Source organism: Corythoichthys intestinalis, chromosome 12, assembly GCF_030265065.1.
Source record: "Corythoichthys intestinalis isolate RoL2023-P3 chromosome 12, ASM3026506v1, whole genome shotgun sequence".
NCBI classification, from domain to species: domain Eukaryota; kingdom Metazoa; phylum Chordata; class Actinopteri; order Syngnathiformes; family Syngnathidae; genus Corythoichthys; species Corythoichthys intestinalis.
In genome coordinates, this window is record NC_080406.1 from 47356393 (window position 1) to 47384189 (window position 27797).

Genomic DNA, 27797 nt, shown 5'->3' on the forward strand with positions numbered 1-27797 from the left:
ACTTCATTAAACTCTCATGGCGCAGGGCATTCAAGAGAAAATTGAACAGACGAGAGAGAGGTTCAAAAATGAGTTCCTCATAGGTAAGTAACTGGTTTGGGTTGTGACACACATTCAAAGCTATTGTAAAATATCTGAACAGGAAACCTTCCTAGGTAACCATGACATATATATTTATTGGTGGTATAATCATTCCTTTTATTGATAAAGGTCCGAATAAGCTTCAATGAGATGAGCTAACGGTGGCAAAGAATCCTGTTTTCATCCAAATTTATACTACTTAATTTAATTCTTAAGACATATAAACATAATAAATTAATTTAACTCATTCTCAAAATACATTCAGTGTGATTATTGGGGAGCACTTCGCAATAACTGGTATGGCCACATTGCTGTGCTTCTCCAATGCACTGTTTCCCAACCTTAATCGACCTATGGCACACATTTCACATTAGAGTAAATCTCATGTCAGTAAAAGTGGACACACAGGTTAACTCATTGGCTGCCATTGATGGCATTAAACGTCCAATCCATTTAGACTAGGAGGACTGGCACGCTGCAAGACTCCCCCAGTCAAATTGGATTGGACGTCTAGCGCCATCAATGTCAGCCAATGAGTAAAACTATGAACTGTATGTATATAATTCAGTGCAATTTACTTTCGTAATTTGTGCATTTTCTGCCAGTTAAAAAATTGTTCGTTTAAATGTCAGATTCATCCGACAAATATGACCAAAGAGACGTAGATAAACTGCTGAAGGACAACTCCATGGTGGAGGGCTACCTGATGTGGCGACTCTACGTGGTGGACGACGCCTTGAAAATGATCGATGAGAGTTTCCAGTGGAGGAAAGAATATGGTGTCAACGGTGAGATGTCTTTCTGTATCTGCAATGGCCTCACTGAGAACTGTTGACAATGACATAGCACAAACATGATTAGGGGTTAACAACACCGTAAATGTCACAGTGGTTTTTTGCTTTAATCGTCAGAGCGCAGCTGACCTCAACAAGTGGTCCAAGTTCAGCTTTGCAAATCAATGGAATTGTGACTGTGCCTCGCTCAGTGGTTGTCAGAGCAGCTCTCTCACTGCTTCTCGGGGATGAGCCAATACACACAAGAGTCCCATTGTGCTCTTAACATGATGAATAGGCCGCTTATGAAAACAATACCCGCTTTTCAGATATCCATAGAGGTTCGATTGCTGCAAGGAACTGTTTTATGGAGAAAATGCAATTTGTCAGACAGTTATGTTAAGGGAATGTGATTAGCGATCATTGGCACCAAGGTTGGATTTTATTCCTCCTTTTGTCGTCTGTAAAAACGAGTGTTATTTTCTCATGAAATCCAACGCTAGTTCTTTGTGATCAGAACGACGACAGCTTGTCCGACGAGTTTCACTTACTTTCTCTGTAGCTTGAGGTTACCCACCCCTTAAAATATGTTGCTTTCCTAACACAATTCACATTTGTGGAGCAGTTGTCTAACCAACTTGTTTTTCCCCCTTCAGATCTCTCTGAGAGCTCCATTCCCAGGTGGATGTTTGAAACCGGGGCAGTCTTCCTCCATGGCTACGACAAAGAGGGCAATAAGCTCTGTATGTGTGACACTTGACCCATTTTCTTTCACACTTTCACTGGGGCAACAAAAAGTGATCATATTACATGTAAATAGGCATGTGCCGGTGTGAGATTCTGACTGTATGATTGCTCACGGTATCACGGTGTTGCAATTATAGTGTTTAAAAAAAAAAATCAATTGAACAGTATTTTTACTTTTCAAAACATACTAATAAATTGGAACATAATTATAATATTGAGTTAAAATTAAATAAAATCTAAATAAAATTAAAATATATGCAGTTCTTGAGGTTAACCCATAGCCACAGCTTAACATTATTATCATCAGAACAAAAATAATTGAATTATTTTCCATAAAAAAGCATCTGTGTATGACTCGTATCATGTTTACATTATACACACACACACTCTTTCTCAACACAGTTGCCAGAGAGAGAAAAAAGACATGTTTTACCACCGCTAGACACACTAAACACGCTAGAGTTAACTCTCGTAGCTGGTGGGAAACGTTCACAACAGTGTTTACTAACCTTTAGTAATCATATTGGAGGTATTCCCTCTTCGGCAGCCACCCTCCGTGAACATGTTTTACATGTCGGTTGGCCGTCCTTTTCTAAGCCGCAGCAGTCTAACTTTTCTGTAGCCAAAGTATTCCCATTCCAGCGATTTTCTTTGATGGAGGAAAAAGTTCAGGAGTTCCACCTCCTCCAGCCATCGTGTAGCACAGCTGACTTACTGACACTGAGCAACAACCATTGGGGGAGGGTTGAGCCTTGCAGCTGCAAGCGAGGGATTTCTCCCTGCATTTATGGTGCATTAAAAATAGCTAATACCTTTCGGGTGGAATGACAGAATTTTTTTGTGATTTTGAAACAGTTTTCATACCACGGTATACCTTGAAACCGGTTATCGGCACATGCCTACATGTAAATCCTCTGAGAATAATGTGGTGACTTTTCTTTTTACTCCCCAGTCTGGTTTAAGGTTAAGCTGCATGTGAAGGATGCAAAAACAATCTTTGACAAGAAGAAATATGTGGCTTTCTGGCTGGAACGCAATGTCAAGAAAGAACCTGGGATGCCTTTGACAGTAGTGTTTGACATGTCAGAGTCTGGCCTTGCCAATATTGTAAGTTTGATTTGTCGAATATGTTTTGTTTAAACAGACAGACAACACCTAGTACAGATGACTTGTATGTGAAAGACTGTTGCTACAAGTTTGAAATCTGCAAATTACAAATTTCTGAGACCTCGGATAATGGAGAAAATAATGGGCAAACACAAAAAATGACACAATTTATGAACGCAGCCGTTTTGTGACATTAATTATACCTACGCTTATACATACTGATAAGACGACCACAAGCGCATTTGATAATCATAATGGGTATTAATGACGTCACGAAAAAAGGGGATAGACTCAATCTATTGCTAAAATATTACTAATCAAAATAATACATTGATAAAATGTCTGCCTGTGGCGGGCAGCCACTTCCCGAACACACTGTCTTAAATTCACGTTTAAATCTGAAAAATAAAAATCTGAGATTTTTCAATTTATTAACCCTTTATAAGGCAAGTGACTATTTTGGATAATTAAAAAAAGAAACTTAACCTCATGTGGACGTAAGAATCACATTTTGGGTCATGTAGCCCACAATCTTAAAATTTAAAGATAGTAGTGAATATTGTCTTTTTTAGATATTGCTAACTCATTGTATGCCATTGACAATGGTAGCATGTGTATACATGAGTTCAAAAATCTTATTTATGATCCGATTTAAAGCCCTGTATGATTAAATATGTCTCATATAAACACCTTAGCCAATTGGATTAACCCGGATCGTATTATATTTTGGATCAGATTGTAAAATGTACTCTACACCGATTGATAATCTGCTCCACGCTCTATGTAAACTGCTGAGTGGAGCGTATTGGGTTGATGGAGAGGATTGTCTGGTTCGCGCATGCGCTCCTACTATGTGAAAGTATGGTGGTGAAGCAGAAAGTGCATCGCTTCTTCTTTTATGCTGCCTTCATGTGATGTCGTAATTTTGGTATATACCACTCGTCGATTGGAAAATTGCATATGAATGCCCCCTCAAGTCGTATTTTCTACTGGAACACCGGCATTTTATTATGATACCCGAGTTTCCGAGATAGGACGACCATTTACGTTTCAAAATGGCGGCGCGTAAAAAAAAAAGTTGTGAATGGTAAGATTAAGAAGATTATTCGTCAATTTGCACTTTTTTCTTTTTAATTAAATTTTTTACGCCAGCATCAAAATGTTGTGTACATTTATTTTTTTAACCAAGTGGTTGCTAAAACGTCCAGTTACAAACAAAAACGTACTTCTATAAACTTATTGTAGTTGAGGAATTAATAGGTCTAAAACCGTTTTGCCCACACAACAAACTAAAATGAAATTTGTATCTGCTTTTTTCAACGATAACAAAAGCACATGAATAGGCTGTGCTGGTAACTATCAATTTGAAAGTTGTGACGATCGTCTTTCCCATACAGGGGTGGGCAATAAGGGAAATTTAAAGTTCACTGGCCCCACTATCAAAACCACCGACCCAGGTCAAGGTGTCAGTTATTGATCCCAATAATCATGAAAAAGAACAATTTGCTTGAATGACATTTTTTTAAGGTAGATTTAATGAAAAGTGCAGCAAAATGGTGTAAAAACATGAATATAGTGCAAATAATTCTATAAGTGTTCCATAATCACTCCAGTATACATGAATAAACCCAAATCGACTCCACTGACCACTTACACATATTTTAATGTTTTCGGAAAACAAACACACACAAAAAAATATTTTTTCCTTGGGTGCTCCGAGGGGTAGGCCCACGGGGGAGCTCCGCACCTGGGCGAAGCGTTCCTGTCTTCCTGTTACCGCCCTCTGGAAGTCTTCCCCGGCTCAGTTGTCGTGACAACAATTAAAAGTCAAAGAGACGACTAAGGCAATTATGGCTTACGGTTTTCAAGCTAGACCGTCGTTATGACGATATTATTGTTCTCGTAATCACGTAGATGAATTACCACGTTATGTTCATAGCATAGCTTTCATATCTGTTAACTTTTCTCTTACTTACTTGTCTGCACATGTGGGGATTGATCTGCACATCTCACAGTAAACCTTATTTTTTGTCTCATCTTAGCCGAGCCAATTCCAGCAGTCTCGCCGCTAGGGCTGAAACTTTCTCTCTCTTTTTTTTCATATTGGAATTCGCGTTCCCTCAACTCCTCCGGTGACTTTCGATTTCTTGAGTGATCTTTTTTCCCCCAGTGCTTGGCCGGATGCTGGGGGTTTCAGAAACATGTCGTCGTGAAGTGTAACGTTAGGCGGTACTGAGATACTGACAATCAATATGTAGCAATAGTCAGGTTGAGCGCGTTCGTGCGGGAGTGAACGAGATGTGTTTACACCCCACAGAGAGCAACGGCTGGCTGCATAGACTGTGAGGTTGTCTTTGATCGGAGTAGCATAACGTCGTCAAAACACCGAACCACTGGGAATTGATGTGAAATTGGGTTTTTTTTTTTTTAATCTACGCATTATTATTGCTGGCCCCTCAAGGCCAGTGGTTCAAACATTCTGGTGGCCCCGACTGTTTTAAAAGTACTTCCGAGCCACCGGGCCATTTATATTGTCGAGTTTCGACCCCTGCCAGAGCATGTGAAGGCAGCATGTCACATTACAGGTTGTGGCAGAGAGTAACGTAATGCGCATGTCAAAAGGAACAATACAATCTGATTCAGCCAGGGTCTTTGAACGTGAATCTCTTTACTTAAACTTTATGTATACAGATCAAATCTTCTTCACTTAATACAATTCTTTCAATTGGGTTATAAAGGTACCCACCCAGTGGTAGACGTCCAATTCAATTAAGCTGGGAGGTTGGCTGTGAATGCTCATCTTTCAGTAGTTAAATGGATGGCCTTTTAAAGGGTTGGAAAGATAATGATGAGCAAGATGTTGTCCGTCACTTCAAATTTCCTCTTGTTGACTGAAAATTGAGTGACACTCGCTCTTCAGTGGTTTCACTCTTTGGAGATTAAAATAACCTTTAAATCCTGTTGGTCAATTCAAGGGGGCTGCCTAATCCACAGTCGTAAGCTCACGCAGTGCTCCGCAAACGAAGGAGTTAAAGGCCTAAAGCAGAAAGACTAATAGAGAGAGAGAGCAAAAGAAAAAATGTAGTGCGCATACGAAATGAGGAGTTTAGAAAATCCGATCGCAAAGCGGAGGCTCAGCGGGAGCCGGCGCGTCGCCGTTCAGCAGGATCTCGTTAAGGCCCGGAGCGCGGCACCGGCATAGCAATGAGGGCTCCTGCCAATTATGGAACGCAGTCAGGACGTGGGCCTAGCTTCTATTGATAAATCTGTTGCCGTGATGATTGCAGTCAACGTGAAATGCTACGCTGAACATCCATCATAGGGCTCCTTTGGGCACACAGCCAAGTCGATTAGTTTGCCAATTATTTTTTTAATTAATCGCTAAACGTGCATGTAGGTTTTACAGTGTCAGAAGATGAAGAAAAACGTCTGCCTAAAATGACATTTTCGCAAATAGTGGATTTATTTACACAGCTACAGAGTTCAAGTCATTTATTACTCATTAGTTGCCGTTGACATTTGTTCATTCAGAGTTCAAACGAATTAGACGTCTATCGCTGTCAATGGAAGCCAATGTTTGGCGGTGTGTAGTAATTAGAGATGTCTCGATCGTATATTTTTGCAACCGAGTCCCGAGTCACCTGGTTTTGAGACTCTGCCGTTTTTATTCCCGATCCAATATCGAAAAGTTTTTTTTTTTTTGTCTCGTAACAGTGTCTCTTCTGACATTTTGTCGTCATTTTTTGCGTTATTGTATTAACATGACATAAAATACATGTTTTTGGATAGATATTTTGAGATTTGGGGGTACTTAAAGGGTTCATTCCGTCAGTGTAGTAAGGGAACTCGTTCATAACCCAGGAAATACCCGATTATATTTATTTTTTAGTTTTTTAAAATATAAAAACGTGATCTTTTTCACCCGATTCCGATCCTCTGAAAAATGGCACGATCGGCCTGATTTCTATGATCGGATCGGGGACATCCCGACTAGAAATTTGAAGAACTTACTTTTTGTCTTAAACTCTTCCTGAAAAAGCAAAAAAAAAAAAAAAAAAAAAAAAAATATATATATATATATATATATATATATATATATATATACTAGAGGTGTGCATCGGCACTGCCCTCACGATTCGATTCGATTACGATTCGGAGGGCCACGATTCGATTCGATTCAGAGAGCCACGATTCGGTTCGATTCGGCAATGCATCACGATGCATTAAAGCCTGGGATGCATTAAAATGCTAAAGCAAAGCATATTTTTCGTGAATCATGAGGCAACACAAGCGGTCAGACATTAAACAACTTTTTATAGGCTCTTGTGTCATTCCTGGTTGTAGTCAAATGAAAATATTAATATATATAAAAATAAAAAAACATCACAGCATTTAATTAGTGCTTTAAATGAGACCAGGGCTTTCTTTTTTTAAATTTTTTAATTTTTTTTTTTTTACACACAGTAGCAGCCTTTCATTTTTTACACACCGCATAAGTTTGGTCAAGTTTCCCACCAACCTCATAGAAGCCAAAATGTCTCCATATGCTTGCTTTCAATGTCTTTGGTGCGTCAATAATCTTTCGCGCTCCCTCTTTCTCTGCATCAGCCATTGTTGTTATGTCTTATCTCTCTGCTTTCTCGATTGCCACTGCGCAATTGCGCATGTCTGTGACGTTACTCCCGTGAGGAAGCAGATTTGGGTTCCTCGTCCCCCCTGCATTGCTTGTACAGTAGCTCCCTCTACAGGTAAACATGAGAATAATAATACAAATGGGGAAACCAAATCCATTGCATCACCAGAAGATTTTTGAACGGACTTATATATTTTAATATGTGCTGAATCGATTCGGCTTGTTGCCCGCATCGAATCGCATCGTCCATGGCCCGCATCGGGATGCATCGCCGCATCGATTATTGTTGACACCAGTAATATATAGTATTCTGAAGTTAAAAAAACAAGTAATATTACGAGACAAAGAAATCGGACTTTTAACAAGTAAATGGCCAAGTTCCCATATAAAACCAAAGACCGACAACAAAAAGACATTTTCACTAAAACATTGTTAACCTTATTCAAGATTTTCTTTATATAATAAATATCCTGTTTTGTTTACAACTCAATCTGAGTTGTGTTTTCAGTTCCATCTGTCTGTTTGTATGTTCGTGTTGAAGACAACTCAAGAACAAATAAGGGGATTATTATCAAACTTGCTGGATGTGTTTGTAATACGAAACCAAAGAGATGATTAAATTTTGAGGTCAAAGATCACAGAGGTCAGAGAAGGAATTTCTGCTTTCGCATGAAAAGTTGTTTAAAATTTTTCATTGTATCTCCCTAAATCTGTAATGTAACATTATTAATGTGCATACACGTGCAGCAAATTAAATTCTGATTAAAGTCTCATTTTAAATGTTTCAGGACATGGACTTTGTGAAGTACGTTGTAAATTGCTTCAAAATATATTATCCAAAGTTGCTCTGTAAGTAAAATTCTCATCCAGATATTACACCATTTTGTTTATTTTTGTTTTTCCTTGTCTTTGCCAAAAATTCAATTACCTTGTGATTTCAGCCAAGATGATTATTGTGGAGATGCCTTGGATCATGAACGGTGAGAGCAAGTCCACTGTGGCATTTTATGACGTTCCGAATCAACATTCCCTTCCTAAATCGATTTTTCTCTGCCCTGGGGTAGCTGCTTGGAAGATTGTGAAGACATGGTTGGGTCCGGAAGCCATCAGCAAGCTTAAGTTTGCATCCAGATCGGAACTCCCGTCGTACATCGACCCAGAGTACTTGCCGCCTCACATGGGAGGATCGGTGCGTTGTAGTTCACTCAACTGTTGTCAAGGTTTCAATCACAATTCAGGATTTTGTGTCAATCATTGATGATGCAACTTCAAAACGACTTTTTTTTTCCAGGACCCGTTTAAGTACAGCTACCCTCCACTCCCCGACGATGACTTCCAAACACCCATCGGCGACAATGGACCAATCGTCAGCGAGGACGAGATTGAGAGCAAAGAGAGCGAGCTAGAGAGCAAAGAAGGCCTCGATTCCAGCTTCAACTCAGAGGTTGCCATCAAGCCCAAAAAGGTACATTTTTTCATTTATCCACCACATACCCACAAATACTCTTGCAGAACATGGAATATATCTCAAGAATAATTTGGAAGATCTCACTTGTTGTAATTTATTTGATTTCATTCATGTCAAAGCTTCTCTTGCCATTTCATATCCATCCTTGTATGTGTCAGTCAGGTCTGGCTTAATGATGTCCATCTCCATAATTGGATATCCACTAAACCTTTTGGCTTTAGCTTGAATATTACATCCTCAGCCCACCTCCTCACTCTAACCTGGCTGTATTTAGCCGTTGTTACAGATGGGACTGCAACTCGCCTCTCATATTCTACTCTATACACAGAAAGAGGTCCATCTTTCACTCTCAGAATCTGTTTAGCTTCTTTTGCAGCTCGTCAAGTGCAAACTAAGACCGCATGAAATCGCCGCCCGGCAGAAAGTTCATCTCTATTAGACTGCCGTTTGATGTTCTATTTGCTGCGGTGTTTTATGTGAATTGGTGTCGAGGCCCATGTCAACTAGGGCTTGACCTATATTTGTAAGAGCCTGCAAGTAGGAGTGGGAACCTCAGGGCACCTCACGATACGATACGATTCGCGATACAAGGCTCACGATAACGATTATCTCACGATATCACGATGCAGCGATTTTCGATATATTGGTCAGAAATTGGATACATGACATTCTACGATACAGCTGTTGAAACGGGGGGAAAAAAAGATAATTAAAAATAGAAAAAAATACTGTTTAAGTCATTTATTAAACAGTGACACCTTTTCTGCGCAACATTGCTGTAAAATATAAATCTACTGCAAATTGTGCACCTGCACATATAGAGGAAACAAGCCACAACCACTGATATTGCTTGGAAAGATCATGATGAATGGCACCCTTAATTTCTTTAAAGTTTTAAATCTTTAAAAAAAATAAAAATAAAAAGTGCCATAGGTGTCAGCAGTTGAGCTTGGAGTGGTGCAATGATAAAATTGGTGGGTCTTTTCTTCGTATATGACCTTATTTGCTTGGTTTGAGCACTTCCACTATCTGCTTCAGCATTTAAGATGCCAGACTTGCTCAGTCACAGTCTTCCTCACCTTAAAAACAACAAAATAAAACAAAAAATATTAGCTACTTCATAGGTTTTGAGTTGAAATCCTGATTTTCTTTTTTTGTGTTGGAAGTATTGAATTAAAAAAAAAATGAATTGAATGTATAGAAATTAAAAATGCAATCATTACCTATTTTTAATATGTAAGCAACATTAATTGTCATGCACATCACTTTATATATCTTGGAACCTATTCAAACCATTTTTATAGCTTATTGTATCAAAATGACAGTAATAACAGTTTGTGTAGTAAACTACATGGAAAGTGGTTCTCAAATAATATCAAATAAATCGGTAAATTCATGTGGGCTTGTTCGATATTCATTTTCATCCAGTTTAGGGTCCCGGTTTATTTTATATCATTCAACACCAAATGTCATCAAAATAATACATGTAAATTAAAAAGTCAATTACATTGCAAAACCTTCTTACCTCAAGTGATGAAAGCTAAGCTCACAAACTCCTGTGTCCACTACGTCACCAGCTGCAAGTGAAACTTATTTTTCTAAGACAATTCTTGCATACAACAAAGTCCTTGTTCACCTTACTTCCTTTCTTGTTGGTGTAAAATCTAAAGTGTGTCCCCATGTGTGATTTGTAGCAATATTTTGCTCATTTTTTCCTCCACCGTTCTCACGGCGCTTTTTTATTTTTTCAACCCACTTGGAGCTACATTTCTTCTTCTCTAGACAACTTGTGCGCACTTTACCCTCACCGCCACTCCCGAGCGCCCCTAGTGGACCGCCAAGGAATTGCTCAACAAACATTGAGCAGTTGACAGCATCCATACTCCATTGTATGGCCAATATATTAAATAAAAGTATCGATACTTGGCGGGAGCATATCAATAACCGATCGGGTTGCAAAATATCGCGATATATCGCTGTATCGAGATATTGTCACACTCTTACCTGCAAGTACGCTATTCCAGCTGGCTGCCAACATGTGGCAAACTGAAACTGTAGCCTGTTCAAATTTCAAATCCTGTAACATTGAAATTCCCATATAAACAAGAGAAAGATTGTTGATTATGACCTTGTTGACCATGTGCTAAGGACTGAGATAACCAGAAAAAATGAGGCATGCAAATCAGTAGTCATTAGCCTCGTTTCAAAATACAGTATTTTTGTGTTTGGGCTTTGAGAAATGTAAGGTTGTATTGCCTTGCATCAGAAAGATTTGTCTGTTGCGATCAGCACATTCTGAAAGACTGCACTTTAACCCACTAAGCGGATGAGTAAGTTACCTATGTGGGAAAGTACTTTGGCTAAAGCCATATTTCCACCAAGTAGTGCATTTAGTTCTTCAGCTCAATAGATTATTCCCATTGTCAAATGTTATGGATGAACTGAGCTGCTGAGACCAAGTCAAGGTTTTGAGGGCTTGCGAAGGAGTTGATGAGACTTAAGTCTTTAAAGAGACTAGACCAAGTCAAGACAAAGGGTTTGATAGTCAGTTCAGAACAACACTGCATTGAGACAGTTTCTAGACTAAGACTTTGAGATGCTAAAACCAAGTCAAACTAATGCAGTTCTTAGAAGTGAAAGACCAAATCAAAACTAAAGTTTTGAGAAATTTCGACTAGTTTAGGCAGTCTAATACACCAAGTCACCACGCTAAATGCTAATACTAACGTGAACACTAATGCTAACGCAAACGCTAGGCTAAAAAAACATAGCATATCTAGCCAAGATAAGAAAGCAAACATACCAAGCCTCAGCTGATACATACATTTCACAAAAGGAGCCTGGAATGGGCACAGGCTTACTAACCAGCCGGCGTGTGTGCGGGGCTGGAGGATCGGGGGGGCGCAGAACATCACATGAGTGACACGACCAAAGCACTGCTAAATGCATGCTAACTACACGTAAAATAAGAAAATATCACACATTATGAATTTATGACGGAAACTATGGTGAATTTTCATTTCGTCTCATCAGACGAGAACTGGCATCCATCTTATGTTTTAATCTCCCAAGACACATTTTCAGCATGTCTTCGTGACGCCATCGTCATGAAAAAATAGTTCGTTGACGTAATATTTTCGTTATCGTCATTGTTGACCAAAATAACACTGCTATGTATTCATACTTGAGACAGTGAGCACTATCCTATGCTGTCCTATACCATCCCAGCTGAAGGAGCTCTCACCTACCTTCCGTTCTTCCCAGAGACAAGTTGGCGTAGGATCCCAAAGGTACTCGGAAGCTAATTGCCTCTCTCTCTCTTTTGAAACAAGGGCTGGAGGTGGTGATGCAGCGTCGGATCACTGCACCCACACACGGCAAGATTTCTGCAGGCTGCCAAGGCAGGTGTGCTCAAGTGAGCCTCTTTGACTCCATCTCGGATTCTATTTGACCTTCTACATTTCAGCGGTCCAAAATTTCAACCACGTGTCAGCACTTTTTTTTTTTCTAAGAGGAAGGCTACAGGACTGTAGCCTCATATATTTTTTACACAATCACCATAAGGCACTCATGTCACTGGGAACTATCACTCCAATCAACCATTCCATATTTTCACTCCCAAATGTCCCATAAAAATAGTTAATGAGTTACTGTTATAAAACAGTAGACCAAGTGAAAAGTGTGGAGCACTCAATCAACACCCCCCTCAAACCTCAGAGGCAAAGCGTAAAAACAAAACGCCCTCTGTTTCTCGTCCCCAAGAGTATGATAAGCACTAACCATGCTGTGGTTCTTGCCTGACCCTCATTAAATGTTGAGTCATCTAGCAGCATTTCATAACTTTGAAGCATTTCAAGCAATCAACTGATCATTTTTTATGATAGATTTATTGTCTTTTTAATTACATGCAATCAAGATTTGTATTGGTTTTACAAATTTAGTAGAATCAGTGACTTAACTAGTAATAATACTAATGTATGTTGATTTGAATTTTTAATTTTGACTGACGCAGAAACGTTATACTTTTTATTTCCTGTTATTGTGTCAAGTTAGCACTTTAAAATGATTATGAATAAATTGAGTTGTTTCTTAGCAGCTGATTCATGTCTTCATTCTTGCGTAAACGGTCATCTCAACTAGTCATGTTGCTCCAGTCGCACGCATTTCCCCTGTGAGTCATTCAAATTCTCATCACATGCAGAGTCCTCTCACCTTTGCTTCTCCATCCGGATCACGTGACCATAATAAATGACCAACCCCCATTACCAACAGTAAATGTATAGTTTTTTTTTTCTTTTTTGCAAACATCTTGAAAAACAAGATCCGTCACGAGCTTGCCTTGTGTCTGGTACCAATTTAGATCAAAATATTGTGGATTATTCACTTTTTTGGGTCGTTTCTATTTCCAGTCACAAGTCTGAGGTTTATCTTAGTTCTGCATTCTTCAATGGACATGCGGTCTGTTGATTTATGCTTTACCTAAATGAGAACAAGGGTCATTGCTCTTCAAAGGAGGTTTTCAAGAATGAAACATTACACTAATTAAATCACTAACCTTTATCATCTGATAGGTCACCGCATGTGGAGACCAGAGGTTGAACAATGCTCCAAGGTTCACGTTGCTTTGCGTTTGCTGGTTATTAAGTGTTCGTTTTTTTCCAGGTGAATTTCCTGGAAGAAAATGTCAAGACTGAAGAGAACGATAAGGGTGACGGCCGAATCAAAGGAGTGAGGAAGCCCGTGACCACATTCAAAGGCACTCTGTTGGACATCAGGTACTATTTGAGTTGACGGAGTGTGATTTTTACATTATGATACACACTTCCAGGAAACGGCAACAGTTTGGCAGTCCGCTAAAAACCAGTTGAGATGTTTCTACAAAAATAACTGTCTTGCCCTCTCCTGGTGTTAAGCAGCTACACTTCTTGCAACTTTTAAAAGAAGCCATTGGCAACATTTTGTAAAAATGTTTCTCTTTATTTATCTTTTTGCCTATCTTGGCTGCAATATTATTGATATGTTTATACCGCAATAGCTCAATTGATCCGGCTGCATGTGGGGGCAGGAATTAAGGGTGCTACCAATCAATTGTTTATTGATTAGAAGGTAGTCGTCCTGGTTAATTATTAACAGAAATCAACAAGAGGCAGCGGCCGGCCATTGATTCTCTCTCTGAAGGCGTAACACTCAATCAAAACAAGTGTTTGCCTGTTGCTACTCGACTTGGGTGTTTGAACTACATGGTTCTTGACGATGTATGGTCTCAGTTTGAAGTGAAAAGGCTTATTCTAAAAATTTAAGGTCGATTTCTATGATCGGCCGTGACCTACTTAACCGAGCCAATGTGGCGGAAATAACTTTGGCAGCTAGCGAGCAGTCCTTCAAAGAATCCAATGTTGGTTTTCGTACCACTTATTACCTACCCAGTAATGATGCTAAATTGTGAAATTAAACACACACTTGTTTGTTTTTAAATACAAATCACATTTAGCATTCCTTTGATCCAGTAAATCCATAAACATAATAATAATATACAGGTAGTCCCCGGGTTACGAACGAGTTCCGTTCCTAGACTGGCGATGTAACCCGAATTTCCGCGTAAGTTGGAATTAACCCTTAAAGTACCTTAAGATACCCCCTATACCTCAAGCTAACTGTCCAAAAACATGTATTATACCTCATATTAATAAGACAAGGTTAAAAAATACGATACTGTGAGGTTCGTTGTGTTAAATGCTGTTATATTTAATGACAATTCGGGGCTTTAAAAAAAAACCTATTTGGGCTTTACTCATGAGTGAGTCGCCTTGCTCAGAGAAAAGGGCGATCTGGAAAGAGTAGGGAGGTGAGAAAAGGGGGATATCATGGACGCTCAGGTGGCCAGCGTCCTCTCTCATAATGCCTGTCCACCGTCCGAACTCAAAATACCGGAGAGGAGTCCGTCCCGGGGGGAAGCAGCAGCAGCATGAGAACAAGGAAGTGAGACCTGACGCTGTCAGGAACTGCAGGACGGCTGCGACACTGCTTGGGGAGGAGGGGATCCTGACATGGCAAGAACTACTGTAATTTTCGCACTATAAGGCGCACCTGACTATAAGCAGCCACGCACCAAATTTGACTCAAAAACTGCATTTGTTCATAGTTAAGGTGCGCTAGTCTATAAGCCGCACGTGTCCTAACTGTATTGTGAGATATTTACACCAAAAGATATCAACCGGTAACACTTTATTTGACAACGGCATCTTAAGACTGTCGTAAGACCAAATGAACCACCATGAAGCTTTGCAGCCAATTGGTTCAAAGCTTCATGGTTCTAAAAAAATTAAAACTTGCCGGCATTCCGTTTAAAATCTTCACTACTACTTTGTTGCTTCAAGAAGTTTCAATTTGGCCATCACTGTTCTCTTGGGTGAGACGGTAAACCTCTGCTGCCACCTGCTTTCAACGCTGTTTTCGTGCAACATGCCTGCTAGCATGCATTGCAGCGCTACAAATGTTAATAACAAATCAAAATTCATGTTCTGTGCTAATTATTTCTTCAGTTATTGTTGTAGTTGTTTCATTAATTGCCATTTATGGAATGTGGTAACACTTTATTTGACAGTGGGGCCATAAGACTGTCATAAGTCAATCATAATTATTACATGACACTGCCACGAACATTAATGAATGCTTATGACTGATGTGATTTTGTGTCATCCGGCAAATTATCTCCCTTTTGAATGGATGTAAAAGATCCGAGCTGGACATGAATGGAGTTAGTTACATAATTTGCCGGATGACACTTAATGACATCTATCATAAGCATTCAAAAATGCCCATGATAATGTCATGTCATAACTATAACGGTCTTGTGGAAGTCTTATGATGCCGCTGTCAAATAAAGCGTTACCTATTAATCCAAATAAATCAACAAATAAGCCGCACTGGACTATAAGCCACAGTATTCAAAATGAGGGGAAAAAGTAGCGGCTCATAGTCTGAAATTTACGGAAGGTATTGTTTACAAAACAAGGACTGGAGACACAGCGGGCAAGACTCTGGCGTCGTAAAGTCAAAATGACGTGAGTCAGGTATGTCGTAACCCGGGGACTACCTATACAACGTAAGACAGCATTAATGTTCTAATGACAACTGGCATCACTTCACAATATTTGGCTCTTAAACCAGTGAATATTCACATGCCTCAGGAACACTTATAGAAAAGCCAGGGTTTATGTGGGTCATTAAAAGTCCTTAAATGGATTTTGTCAAAATTCAGGCTTTAAAAAAACATTAAACAAAATGTTTGAGGCATTAACAAATATGTAAAGTTGACAGTTTAAACTTTTTTTTAACATTTAAAGCAAAGCAGGGTCACTCATGGCTTAATGATCACCAAGTAAAATACTCAAAGGAGGATGCACAAGGACAAATTCCTCGAAGCGTTGAGACAGAGTTGAGAGGGACTAAAGCATATGCACTCAGTCTCCCCTTGGGTGATTTGTAGTTTTTTCATGATTGTACTCTCATTTTTCTGGATGAGTTGGTCTGAGAGAATGGGTGTTGATTAGAGTTGAACGACAATGACTTTTTTTAACCGATAACCCGACATTGTCCACCTCCAAAAATCTGATGCCGATATCAAACTGATACCAATATATGCAGCCGTGGACTTATACGGACATATAGCCTACATATGGACATATATATAGTGGGGAGAACAAGTATTTGGTACACTGCCAATTTTGCTGGTTTTCCCACTTGCAAGCCATGTAGAGGTCTGTAATTTGTATCATAAGTTCTCTTCAACTGTGAGGGGCGGAATCTAATACAAAAATCCAGAAAATCACATAGTATTAAAGATGCACCGATACTAGTATCGGCAGGGGGCGCCGATCCGGCCCGAAATGGTGATATCGGTATCGGCGAGTACCAACAAAGACGGCGCCGATACCATTTACCGGTCCATTATTATAACATTTGACCACAGCCTTTTTCTCCTCCTGGCGCTCACTACACTCTGTCTCTGTGTTGTGTGATGACACGTGAACACCAAGCAGCTATCGCTATTGGCCTGCTCCAGACCAATGAGAGCGGGCCAATAGCCACTCCTGACCAAACAAAAGGGGGCTTTTTCATATGGACGAAAAACAAACCAGGAAATATGGCGGCGCCGCGGCGGTCGGGAAATATTTCCAAATAGAAATCCCGTCGATTAAAATCAATGGCTGCATGCAAGATTTGCGGCCTGAAAGTTTGGAGATGTGGAGTTAAATCGGCCAGTTTCAATACCTCGAACTTGATAAAACATTTGAAGACGAAACGTGAACGAACACAACGAGTTTGAGCCTGCAAGAGCAGGACTGCTATCCAGAGGAAGAAGGCCGCTGGACCGGAGCAACAATCTCTGGTCAGTTCACTTCGTCTACTTTACTTTTATTGTCTTTTACTGAAAGAAATGCCGCAGTAATTTGGGAAGTGTTTCCAAAGTATTGTTGCCACCTTTCGGAAATAGAAATAAGGGACTCCCACCTCCCGAAAAAAAGGAGAGACGGGATGCTGTGGTCAATTATTATTACTTATAATTGTTAGCGTCCGCAAATGCGGAAACAAGGTTGAACCTCGAAGCAGACAACAAGCGGGGGATACATAAAAGGGTTTAATGATTGCAAACAAAAAATAACACGCGATCGCTGGACAGTAGAAATAACAAAAGGAGTCCGTGACAGCAGGTCGACGGACAAACTAAGACGATAGGCAGCGGTTACAAACGAGAGCGGCACACTAACAGAAAAACCCAATGCAGGGGCATAACAAAGCAAATGTAGCGAGATTATTGTGCCAAATGTCAAATAGCGATCAGCAAGGCAAATATCTCGGCAGCCTTCTCTGAGATCACCCGTGCTTAAATGCTGCGTTGATGAGCCTGCATTGGATTCAAGTGCCACGCCCCCACGCCCAGCAAAAAAACACAATCTAACCAGCAGCAGAATGTGACAATAATTTAATGAAAGTTGCACTGTTTGGACTTTGAGAGGTTTAAAAAAGTTTATTCAGTTCATTCAGAGTTTATTATTATGAACTTATTTTTACTTTCTTACTGTTGGGCTAGTATTATACATGTTTTATTAATTTCACAAATTTAGCACTATTTTGGCCTTTGAGAGCGGAAGGTTTATTCAACTATTGTCTACTAGGGTTTAGTGTACTTTTTCCTATTTTGCAAAGGTAAGCAACAGCCTGACAAAGCCTTGATAGCAATGATTTCACATCCAATTATGTAGCTCTTTGGAGAAAAAAAAAAAAATAAGAAAAAAAATATATATATATATACTCGGGGTGGTATCGGTATGGTATCGGTATCGGCCGATACTGCACAGCCAGGTATCGGTATTGGGGCCAAAAAATGGTATCGGTGCAACACTACATAGTATAATTTTTAAATAATAAATTTGTATTTAACCCTTGAGAGTCGAAGGACGCGCCGGCGCGTCCTCAGCACACGTCGTCTTTGAAGCACCCTCACGTTTTAATTACGTCACCCACATGCCGTTGGTTGGTCTCGTTTTAAAGTGCGGAAGTTGCGGTTTACGCTCGTTATTATTTGAAGTCAATCGACCAACTAAAACGTGAGATATTGTCATTTAAGTTTTATAGTTTTATTGTCCTCTCAGAAAAACATTAAAACGCTGCATGGATCATTTGTTTATGTCTATATTTCCATCATTTCTTGTCCTTTTTCAAAACGGAAGCTCCATGAAAAAAACACAAATCAAACGAACCCTTTCGAAGTCACAGTGGAAGCACAAAATGCATTTTTTAAATAAATATAACTGCCGTGCGAGGTTCCACCGAACGAGAGGGAGGAGTGTTCTGAAGCAGCGAGGTGGCGAGCGACGGCCGTGTGGCTCGAGCAGCGACTTTGTGTGACTTTGAGAATGAACGGAAAACTAAATTTAGCGCAGGCAATTGTGCTTTTTGATCAACTTGAGGAAGAGGATGGTCCAAATTCGTCATCATCGTCTTCTTCGGAAGAGTCCTCGAGTGAAGATAGTGACGGATTTGAACACGTGGGTGACGCCATCGACGAGCAGAGGTAAGCAAACTCACTTTTTTTTTTTTTTGATGCTGAAAAAGTTTCTTTTGAAAGTTTCTTTTTGATATTGCAAGACAAAGTTGATTTTGATGCAATATAAGTGTGTGTTTGTGTATATAATAATAAAATGTGCATATCAGATCAAAGTCGTACGTGCACTGTGTGTATCCAAGGCAGGAATTTATAATTGTGGTGTTCTTCTTTCTATATGAAGATTAGGGATGTAGCACATATTCAGCTATGGTATTCTTTCTATTGTCATATATATAGATTTCCATTATTATTTATTGCTGTATATATATATTTTTTATACTTTATTATTTTCTTAAATACTGACTTTTTTTCATGTACATTTATAGTGACAATGAAAGTAAAGTGAGATGAAAATGGAAGGGCGGAAGGGTGGAAAGAGGACCGACACCCCATGGAAGTGTGGGCTGTGTGATGTCGCCCTGTGTCTAATTCCAGGACGAAACTGCTTTTCGGAGTGGCATGCCTGAAAAAAAATTAACTTGTTTATTGTAAATATTTTTGAAAATACTTTTTTTCCCAATGTTATATATACTGGACTGTCTCAGGAAATTAGAATACACAATATTCTAATTTTTTGAGACAGTCAGGAATTGTTGGTATCTGCACAAGACCTGAGACTGGGACGGAGATTTATCTTCCAACAGCACAATGATCCAAAACATAAAGCCAAATCTACAATGGAATGGTTAAAAAATAAACGTATCCAGGTGTTAGAATGGCCAAGTCAAAGTCCAGACCTGAATCCAATCGAGAATCTGTGGAAAGAGCTGAAGACTGCTGTTCATAAACACTCTCCGTCCAACCTCACTGAGCTCGAGCTGTTTTGCAAGGAAGAATGGGCAAGAATGTCAGTCTCTCGATGTGCAAAACTGATAGAAACATACCCCAAGCGACTTGCAGCTGTAATTGGAGCAAAAGGTGGCGCTACAAAGTATTAACGCAAGGGGGCCGAATAATATTGCACGCCCCACTTTTCAGTTTTTTATGTGTTAAAAAAGTTTAAATTATCCAATAAATTTTGTTCCACTTCACGATTGTGTCCCACTTGTTGTTGATTCTTGACAAAAAATTAAAATTTTATATCTTTGTTTGAAGCCTGAAATGTGGCGAAAGGTTGCAAAGTTCAAGGGAGCCGAATACTTTTGCAAGGCACTGTACATACCAGATATGAAAAAGATTGAACGTTGCGTCAAGGAGCTATTAGTCTTTTACTGAATTTGTCATTTTGCCAAAAAAATGGCCGAAAATGGTCCATGCCCAGGTCAGACCCGTGAATAAAAATGCACCATTTTGAAAATTTTAGATCTCTTATGTCTCCTGAATAGTCTCATCAATTTTGAAGATGATCCAACTAACTCCCTCTGTTACAAGGTCTCAAATGTGCACCCTGTTAATTGATAAAAATTTCACATTCGATCAAAATACCCAAAATTCCTGTTGGGTTTGGAATATGGGTTCAAGAGACTTTTTGGAGCAGTTTTGCACAATGTATCGACTCCCCAAATGTCATTTCTCTACGTTAAAAAACCTAATAGGAAACGCCTTTTTGAAAAATTCAAGGGGGCGCCACTGAGCCCTTTTGTTACATTTTTTTGTAACGTCGCAAGATTATCGAAATACATGCAAAGCCGCATGTATGTGCTAAATTTGGTGAGTTTTCGTGCATGTTCAGGCCTCCAAATGTAAACTGTACTACAAATGGATAAAAATTTCACATTCGATCCAAAATACCCGATTTTCTGTTGGATTTGGAAAATGGGTGCAAGAGACTTTTTGGAGCAGTTTTGCATAAGGTATGGACTCCCCAAATTTCATTGCTCGACGTTGAAAAAACCCAATAGGAAAGGCCTTTTTTAAAACTCCTTTCTTAATAGGAAAGGCCTTTTTTAAAACTCCTTTCTTAATAGGGAAGGCCTTTTTTAAAACTCCTTTCTGTTGCCACTAGTTGGCACTGTAGAGTTGATGCAAATGACCCCTACAAGACCCTTCAGGGTATTACTCTCAACAAGCACGGGAAGTTTGGCGCAGATATGTTGTATATCTGCTGAGTTATGACTGTTCAAAGTTTTTTGCATGACAAATTGTTGACGGTCATTTTCACTTTCCTGATTCGGACCCCTCCGCCTCAACGAAACCTCAATATTTTTCATCAGGCAACTGAACACAGGTCTTAAGGCTCCCCTGATGCAGGTTTGAGGTCAACAGATTTTTTTCCCTTGGATGAGGAACCTGTCTCGTAAAAAAAGGCATTTCCTGTTCTCACTAGGGGGCACTAGGCCTAATGGGTAATATTTCAATGCACTCGTGTTAAGGGTGGGATACCGCACATACATGCCAGATATGAAAAAGATTGAACATTGTGTCAAGGAACTATTAGTCATTTACTAAATTTGTCATTTGGCCGAAAAAATGGCCGACTTTGGCACCACGCCCAGGTCAGACCCGTGAATGAAAACGCACCATTTTAAAAACTTAAGATCTCATATATCTCCTGAACAGTCTTACCAATTTTGAAGATGATCCAACTAACTCCCTCGGCGAAAAGGTCTCAAATGTGCACCCCGTAAATCGATAAAAATTTCATATTCGATCCAAAATAACCGATTTCCTGTTGGGTTTGGAATATGGGTGTAAATGCTTTTTTTGGAGCGGTTTTGGACAAGGTATAGACCCCCCAAATTTCATCGCTCTACGCTGACAGACCATAATGCTATAGGCCAATTTTAAAATTTCAAGGGGGCGCCACTGAGTCATTTTGTTACATTTTTTTTTGCAACGTTGCAAAATTATCGAAATTTACAATTTTCCGCACATATGTGCAAATTTTGGTGACTTTTCGTGCATGTTCAGGCCTCCAAATTGGCCGTTTTCATTTGCCCTGAAAAAAAAAAAAAAAAATCCTTTGCAAAACAATAGGGCCTTCGCACGCTAGTGCTCGGGCCCTAATAAGGTTAATGATTCAAATAGAACCACATTATTACCAGCAACTCATGTTGCTTTGCTCTGAAAAACGGCTAGCTTTTAGCTAGCTATCAGGAATGACTGTCAAAAGCCAGGAGTAAAATATAAACATATTTTTACTATAGGGGATTTAACACGCAGCGTACCAGGCTTGTTAATGTTTTCGCATTGACAATTTTAAAAGAAACCCTAAGTTCACACTTACCTGTTACTGTACAATGCCATTCATGTTGGGAGTGTCTCTCCAAATGAAATGGTCCTTGTTTTTTTATAGTGTATGGGTGACGCAGCACCAGGAGCAACGTGGGGTTTAGTATCTTGCCCAAGAATACTTAGACGAGGTCATCAGGGCAGAGAATCAAACCCACAAGTAGTCGTTCCCTCAACCTCTGGGTTGGGGAGCGACTACTCTACCACTGAACTACGCCACCCGCTATTATTAGCTATTATTTTCTATTAGTGTTAACTGAAGTTCAATGTTTCGATTATTCATTTTTACCAATATTTTTACTTTTACTGCAAATGAATATCAGCTCCAAAAATCGGTTATCAGCCCCTCTAACTACTAATAATCAGTATCGGTGTCAGTCCTGAAAAACCCATATTGGTCGATCTCTAATAAAAAGGAAAAATGTAACGACTAGTGTAGCCAAAAGTAGCAAGTGGTGTTTCTTCTTCACAAATCTATTCAAGTAAAAGTAAAAAATTTTGTGTGGTAGAACTACTCGAAGAAGTACATTTTTCTCAAAAGTTACTGGAGTGAATGTAAAGGAGTAAATGTAACGCGTTACTACCCGCCTCTGCTGCCACCCTGTCGCTTATAATAGATTGGATGTCTACTAGTGATACATTTAGTTCATACGCCACTAGCCCTACCCTTTTAAACGGATTGGAAATCTACTAGTGATAAACTCAGTTAGGTTGACAGCAGAAGGATGAAAAGACCCACATGATTGGGCGTGTATCACTGTCAATGGCAACCAATGAGTTTTGGGAATATTGTTTTGAATAAATTTACAAAAGAATAAATCTTCCTCAATCCCTCCCTTCTCAATCTTTATTGCTTCATTTTGCTTTAACTGGACAATACATGCGGTGTACACATAGTATAAATTTTTCAAATGAACATATTTGTCTGCGGAGGCCGTCAAGGTCTGTTTCCCATCGCGTAGCCGCTTTGAAGCGAGGACTGTGACAGCTCAAGGCTACAAATCACGCCAATAAACGCATCGCAACAGCACTGCGATGTTTCTGAGCCGCGTTACTTTTTAATTCAAGGCCGGGGGCTTCCCTGGGGAAAGAAAGGCGGGGATGCTTTGATTGCTTAAGTTGGAGATTCACTTTGGGTACTCTGGGCAAATAACACACGGATATGAAAAAGGAGAAAATACACAGCAATTCCTCTTCTATTAGAGTTGCTTTGACAAGAGACTGTGAATGTTTCTCTTTTTTTCTGCTCTGCGTTTTATAGCATTGTTTGTGTGTTTGTAAGATAATGGCAATGGGGGCGTTTTGTCAAGAGTTTTCCCAAATGAGCTCCTTCCTGCTTCCAATGGGTAATTGTGTGTAATTCCTGTTAAGGGCGTTTACAGTTGCTGAATGCTAAAGAAGGAGTTTCAGTAGACGTTCAATCCATTTTGATGGGGAAGGGCCCTCCCCGTCAAAATGGATTGAATGTGATTGAATTGAATGAGTTACGCCACCACTGCTAAGACCAAAAAAATGAAAATAGTATAATCTGGATGTGTAAACACTTAGCATTCCACACTAACCATTCGGCTCCTATTTGTTGGACTGAAACTGTACGGGCAACATTCTTGACTGTCACTAAAATGAGTTCAATTAAAAGCAGCAAATCATTGTTTATCTAATGACTCAGAAGGGTGACTTGAAGGTCACAGACCTCACTTTTCAGTAGTCTTGATTGCCAAGTGTATCAATCTAACCTAAGCCTGTGCAATATATCAATTTTATGAATTAAATCAAGTTTTTTTTTTTTTTTTTTTTTTTTTTTTTGTTTGTTTTTTTTTTACCAAAAAATCTCAATCCCAATCTCGCAAGCCGTTATTCAACTGATTATGCCACGAGAAAGTTTGTTTCTTTGCATAATAATTACTTGTATTCGGGGGCTGACAGCACAAATAGGGGGAAACAAAAAGATTACAGGTAGTACCCGGGTGGCGACATACTCGACTTAACGCAATTTCGACTTGACGACGCCGGAGTCTCGTCCGCCATTTTGCCTCCAGTTGTTTTTTTTGTTTTTTTTGAAGTCGCATACACAGTACCTTATTGTACTCGTACCTCACAGTAACTTATTTTTTACTTTACTTTATTAATGACGTGTTCTATCCTCACTAAACGTGAAGTTATTCAGCTTGATAGATAGCAAACAATGCAATTGTGCTTTTTGAACCTTTTACATTACTTCATTTTTGACAATTTGTAAAGCTGTAACACACATACGTACACTTATGTTCAAAACGACACACATTTTAACAATAAAACACTTGACACAAATCAATTGGTGTTCAAACATCCATCAAGTCAGATCAATATGTACATTTTTGGCATGAAAATGTCTCACCTTTTGGCGAAATTTGCCGTTTTGAAGTCAAAAAGGGTGACCTACTTGAATTTTGTAGATCCGAGGAGAAATTTTTGGGGAGAGGGTGGGGTCGGTAGATTTAAAAAAAAAAAAATTATTATTATTTTTATTATCATGTGATTACCTTAGTACATAAACTGAGCACTTCAGAAATCGGTCCTTTAAAAAAGTTTCACTTGGACTGTCAGCATATCCTTCTGGCTGCTTCGCTGACAACAACCAATCATAGGCCCAAACTGCGTTCCATTATTCCAATCGCGCACACATTCTTCAGGTGTACATGGAGTACTTAGAGAGCCTTTGGTTGCCTTGCAAAGCTGCGAAAACAAAAACCAGACCTTCTCCTATACCTGTCAACTCGAGGCCGTTGGCAATCATACAAATAGTGACGTATGCCCTTACAAATTGGTGACTAATCTTACAAAGTTGTGTATAGCGTGCAATACGAAACAGAAATGAAACTCAATTTTTAAAAATAATATGAATTTATTGGTAATATTGTAACATATGACCTGGTGCAATTAAAGAACAATCAATATCTTCAGCTACATCATGATTACTTAAATTTAACAGTGACTTTTTTATAATTGTATGTAGCACTTATGGCAATTTCAATCATGTCTTGATGGCTGAACTTCATGGCATTTCAACTCGCAATTCAGTTTGGCTTGAAGGTAGTTCGTTAGTGTGTGCAATTATAAATTAAAAAGGTCAATTGATAAAATCAAGTTACCGATGCAATCTTTAGTCAGGGAACACTTCTTTTGCTAATTCTGAGAAGTGATCAGCAATAGTTGCAGGCAAATTGTGTTCGGCAACAAATTGGCAGAATACAATCTTCACTTTCGTAAATAGTAATTAAAAAGTCATTAATTACAGTTAAAAATTATTTCTCCCAAAAGGTAATTGATTTAGTAACTCAGTTACCTGAATGTAAGAGTAATTAGTTACTTGGCAAAGTAACTGGTGTTACCTTTCATGTTTTTTTTTCATTTTTTCACAAAAAAAAAAAAAAAAAAAGTCAAATTTGCTACGTTTGAAAGTCATTTAATGGTGTAAATCAACCGTTAAAGTTGTTAAAATTGCTCCCATTTTTGAATTACTGCCCTTATGTCTACTTACGACGTGAAAGTTTTAAAACTGTTTCATCATTTAAAGATAGATTCAAGTCAAGATTTTGCCGATTTAGAAGTATTTTAGATAAGTTACTTAGGTTCGCTAGGAAGGTTGACTACAACAGCCTTTCTGAGAAGTCTACTGCTTTAAAATGGCGGCTCTTTCTAACACCGCCGAGTCTGTCATTGCGCATGCAGTTATATATGCATGTGATATCTAGGCGTAGATTGTAGGCTGTCAGCTACGTCAGGAAGGTTGGTGCCACCTAGCCTAGCATCGCGTTTGCTACGGCGTCACAACACTCTTCTCTCTCCATGTCTCTGACTTGTCTCGCGTCATTCAAACAACGTAGTAACGCATAGTAACGCACATTGTCTCGTTGACAAAATCAGAACGGAGGAAAAAAACGGAACGCACGAAAAACGTACAGATTTTGAACGTACGGTGTACACATTTAAAAAACAGTGATCACTTGTACAAATTACGCCGAAACCGTACAACTTGACAGATATCCACCGTGGGGCAGACCAGAGCGCAGCATACCCACTTGCCTGCATTTGCCAGCAGATAGAATTTGGTGAGTAATGGTTTCAATCGTTTTCATATTTTGTATTATTATAAAGTTACTGCCTTTCGTTGCAGCTTGCGTTGAACACTGCCAGAGCTAGCCAAATCTCCCATAAAAAATAGCTCCCGTTAAGTTAGTGCCAAGCTTGTGTATTTAACGGTAATATAAATGACAAAACACACTGTTAAGTCAAATTAAGTGGCATGCTCTCGGATGGAGGGGGGCACCTCGCATCGATCCTGTCGTCCGCCTGAGGCGCGTTATTTTCGGCTGGGACTTGAGCTGACTCGACGAGTGGTGGGAATGAATCTTGCTTCTTAAAGCTTTTCAGAAATGCAGTGATCCCTCGTTTTCCGCGGTTAATGGGGAAACAGCGAAGTAGCGCACACCCCCCGTTTTTGTGCGTGTTCAATGCATTTATCCAGATTACCATTGGAAAAAAGATACATATTTATGACGTTTTTTCACTTTTTTTCCCCAAAGTATAATTTATAAATGGTTTTTAAGCACTTTAAAATTGAATAATTATGATAAGTTTTAAACATGTTACCGTCCCACTGAATTATTTTTAAACAAGAATAAAGTAGTAGGAAAATGCATGGCTTTATTAAATGCTTCATAGTGAGTCTACTCAAATCCTCTCAAGCTGCTCACTTAGTTAAACAATGATTGACGCATGCGCAAACTTTTTCTATGATTTTTTTTTTTTGATTGAAGCGATTTTTTTGGTTTTGTTTTGAAGGAACTTATGTTTTTGATTGAATAATAAAGACACAAATGTCCTAGCCAAAATGTGGCCCAAACGCAAAACAACATTACTTCTATTGAAAAAGTTGTTTCAATCAAGAAAAATAGTTTACAAATGCCTTTTTTTTTGTCTCAAATTTATTTTTGCATTCAAACACCTTTTTTTATTGAAGTGACTTTTTTTGGATTGAAAATATATATTTTGATTGAACCACCTTTGTTTTTGATCGAAGCAACTTTTTTTTTTTTTTTTTTTGACTGAATAATAAAGACACAAATCTACCTCCATAGTTATTGAGAGAGAAAGAAATTAAGAAAGCTTTAAAAATAAAAGCCTCCGAGGTGTTTGATTTTTTAATTTTTTTTTTTAATTTAAGATTTATTATTATTATGTAGACATGCCTCGAAAGGAAAGGAGATTAAAGGATTAAAAAAAGGAGTTGGATGAGGCTGCTAAAGGAAGTGGATACCTCATCAGCTTGGTGAATAGCACACTTGGTAAACACTTGGTAAGAATAACAGATTGCAAGGATAGTCGGGTATAAAATAGAACCTTAAACAGAATTACAATGTCATTTTTCTGTAAGATTTAATGTCATTGCTTTATTAATTATTAGGTGCTAGAGTTGTTAAATATGGATAATAATGAAATAATAGTTTTGAGAAAACTGTGCTGTTGGTGGCTCAGTGACCATCAGATGTGGATTGTTCTCAGATGAACAACAAGTTGAGGAAGGAATTTTTGATGTAGAAGTTGAAGGAAGAAAACAGGCAGTGACTGAGTCACAGCCAGGAAGTGTTGATGACAGTGTTGATTTCTATTAACTGTCGCCCCCTCCCAATTAAAGTATGTCCCAATTATAATCTAAAGATGGTT

The 27797-nt window shown here is 39.0% G+C and overlaps 1 protein-coding gene across 2 annotated transcripts in view; it reads left to right on the plus strand.

The window, feature by feature from the left end:
- Window positions 1-27797, plus strand: part of LOC130927135 (motile sperm domain-containing protein 2-like) — a 58404-nt gene that overhangs the window by 457 nt on the left and 30150 nt on the right. For both annotated transcript variants that reach the window (XR_009066355.1, XM_057852714.1), the window contains exons 2-10: window positions 26-83; window positions 714-869; window positions 1511-1597; window positions 2554-2708; window positions 8130-8190; window positions 8283-8321; window positions 8406-8530; window positions 8633-8806; window positions 13472-13584. Coding sequence is in view for 1 of the 2 variants with exons in the window: in XM_057852714.1 (XP_057708697.1) it covers window positions 26-83; window positions 714-869; window positions 1511-1597; window positions 2554-2708; window positions 8130-8190; window positions 8283-8321; window positions 8406-8530; window positions 8633-8806; window positions 13472-13584 (968 nt within the window). In the remaining variant the exon portion in view is untranslated. The remainder of the gene's footprint in view (window positions 1-25; window positions 84-713; window positions 870-1510; window positions 1598-2553; window positions 2709-8129; window positions 8191-8282; window positions 8322-8405; window positions 8531-8632; window positions 8807-13471; window positions 13585-27797) is intronic.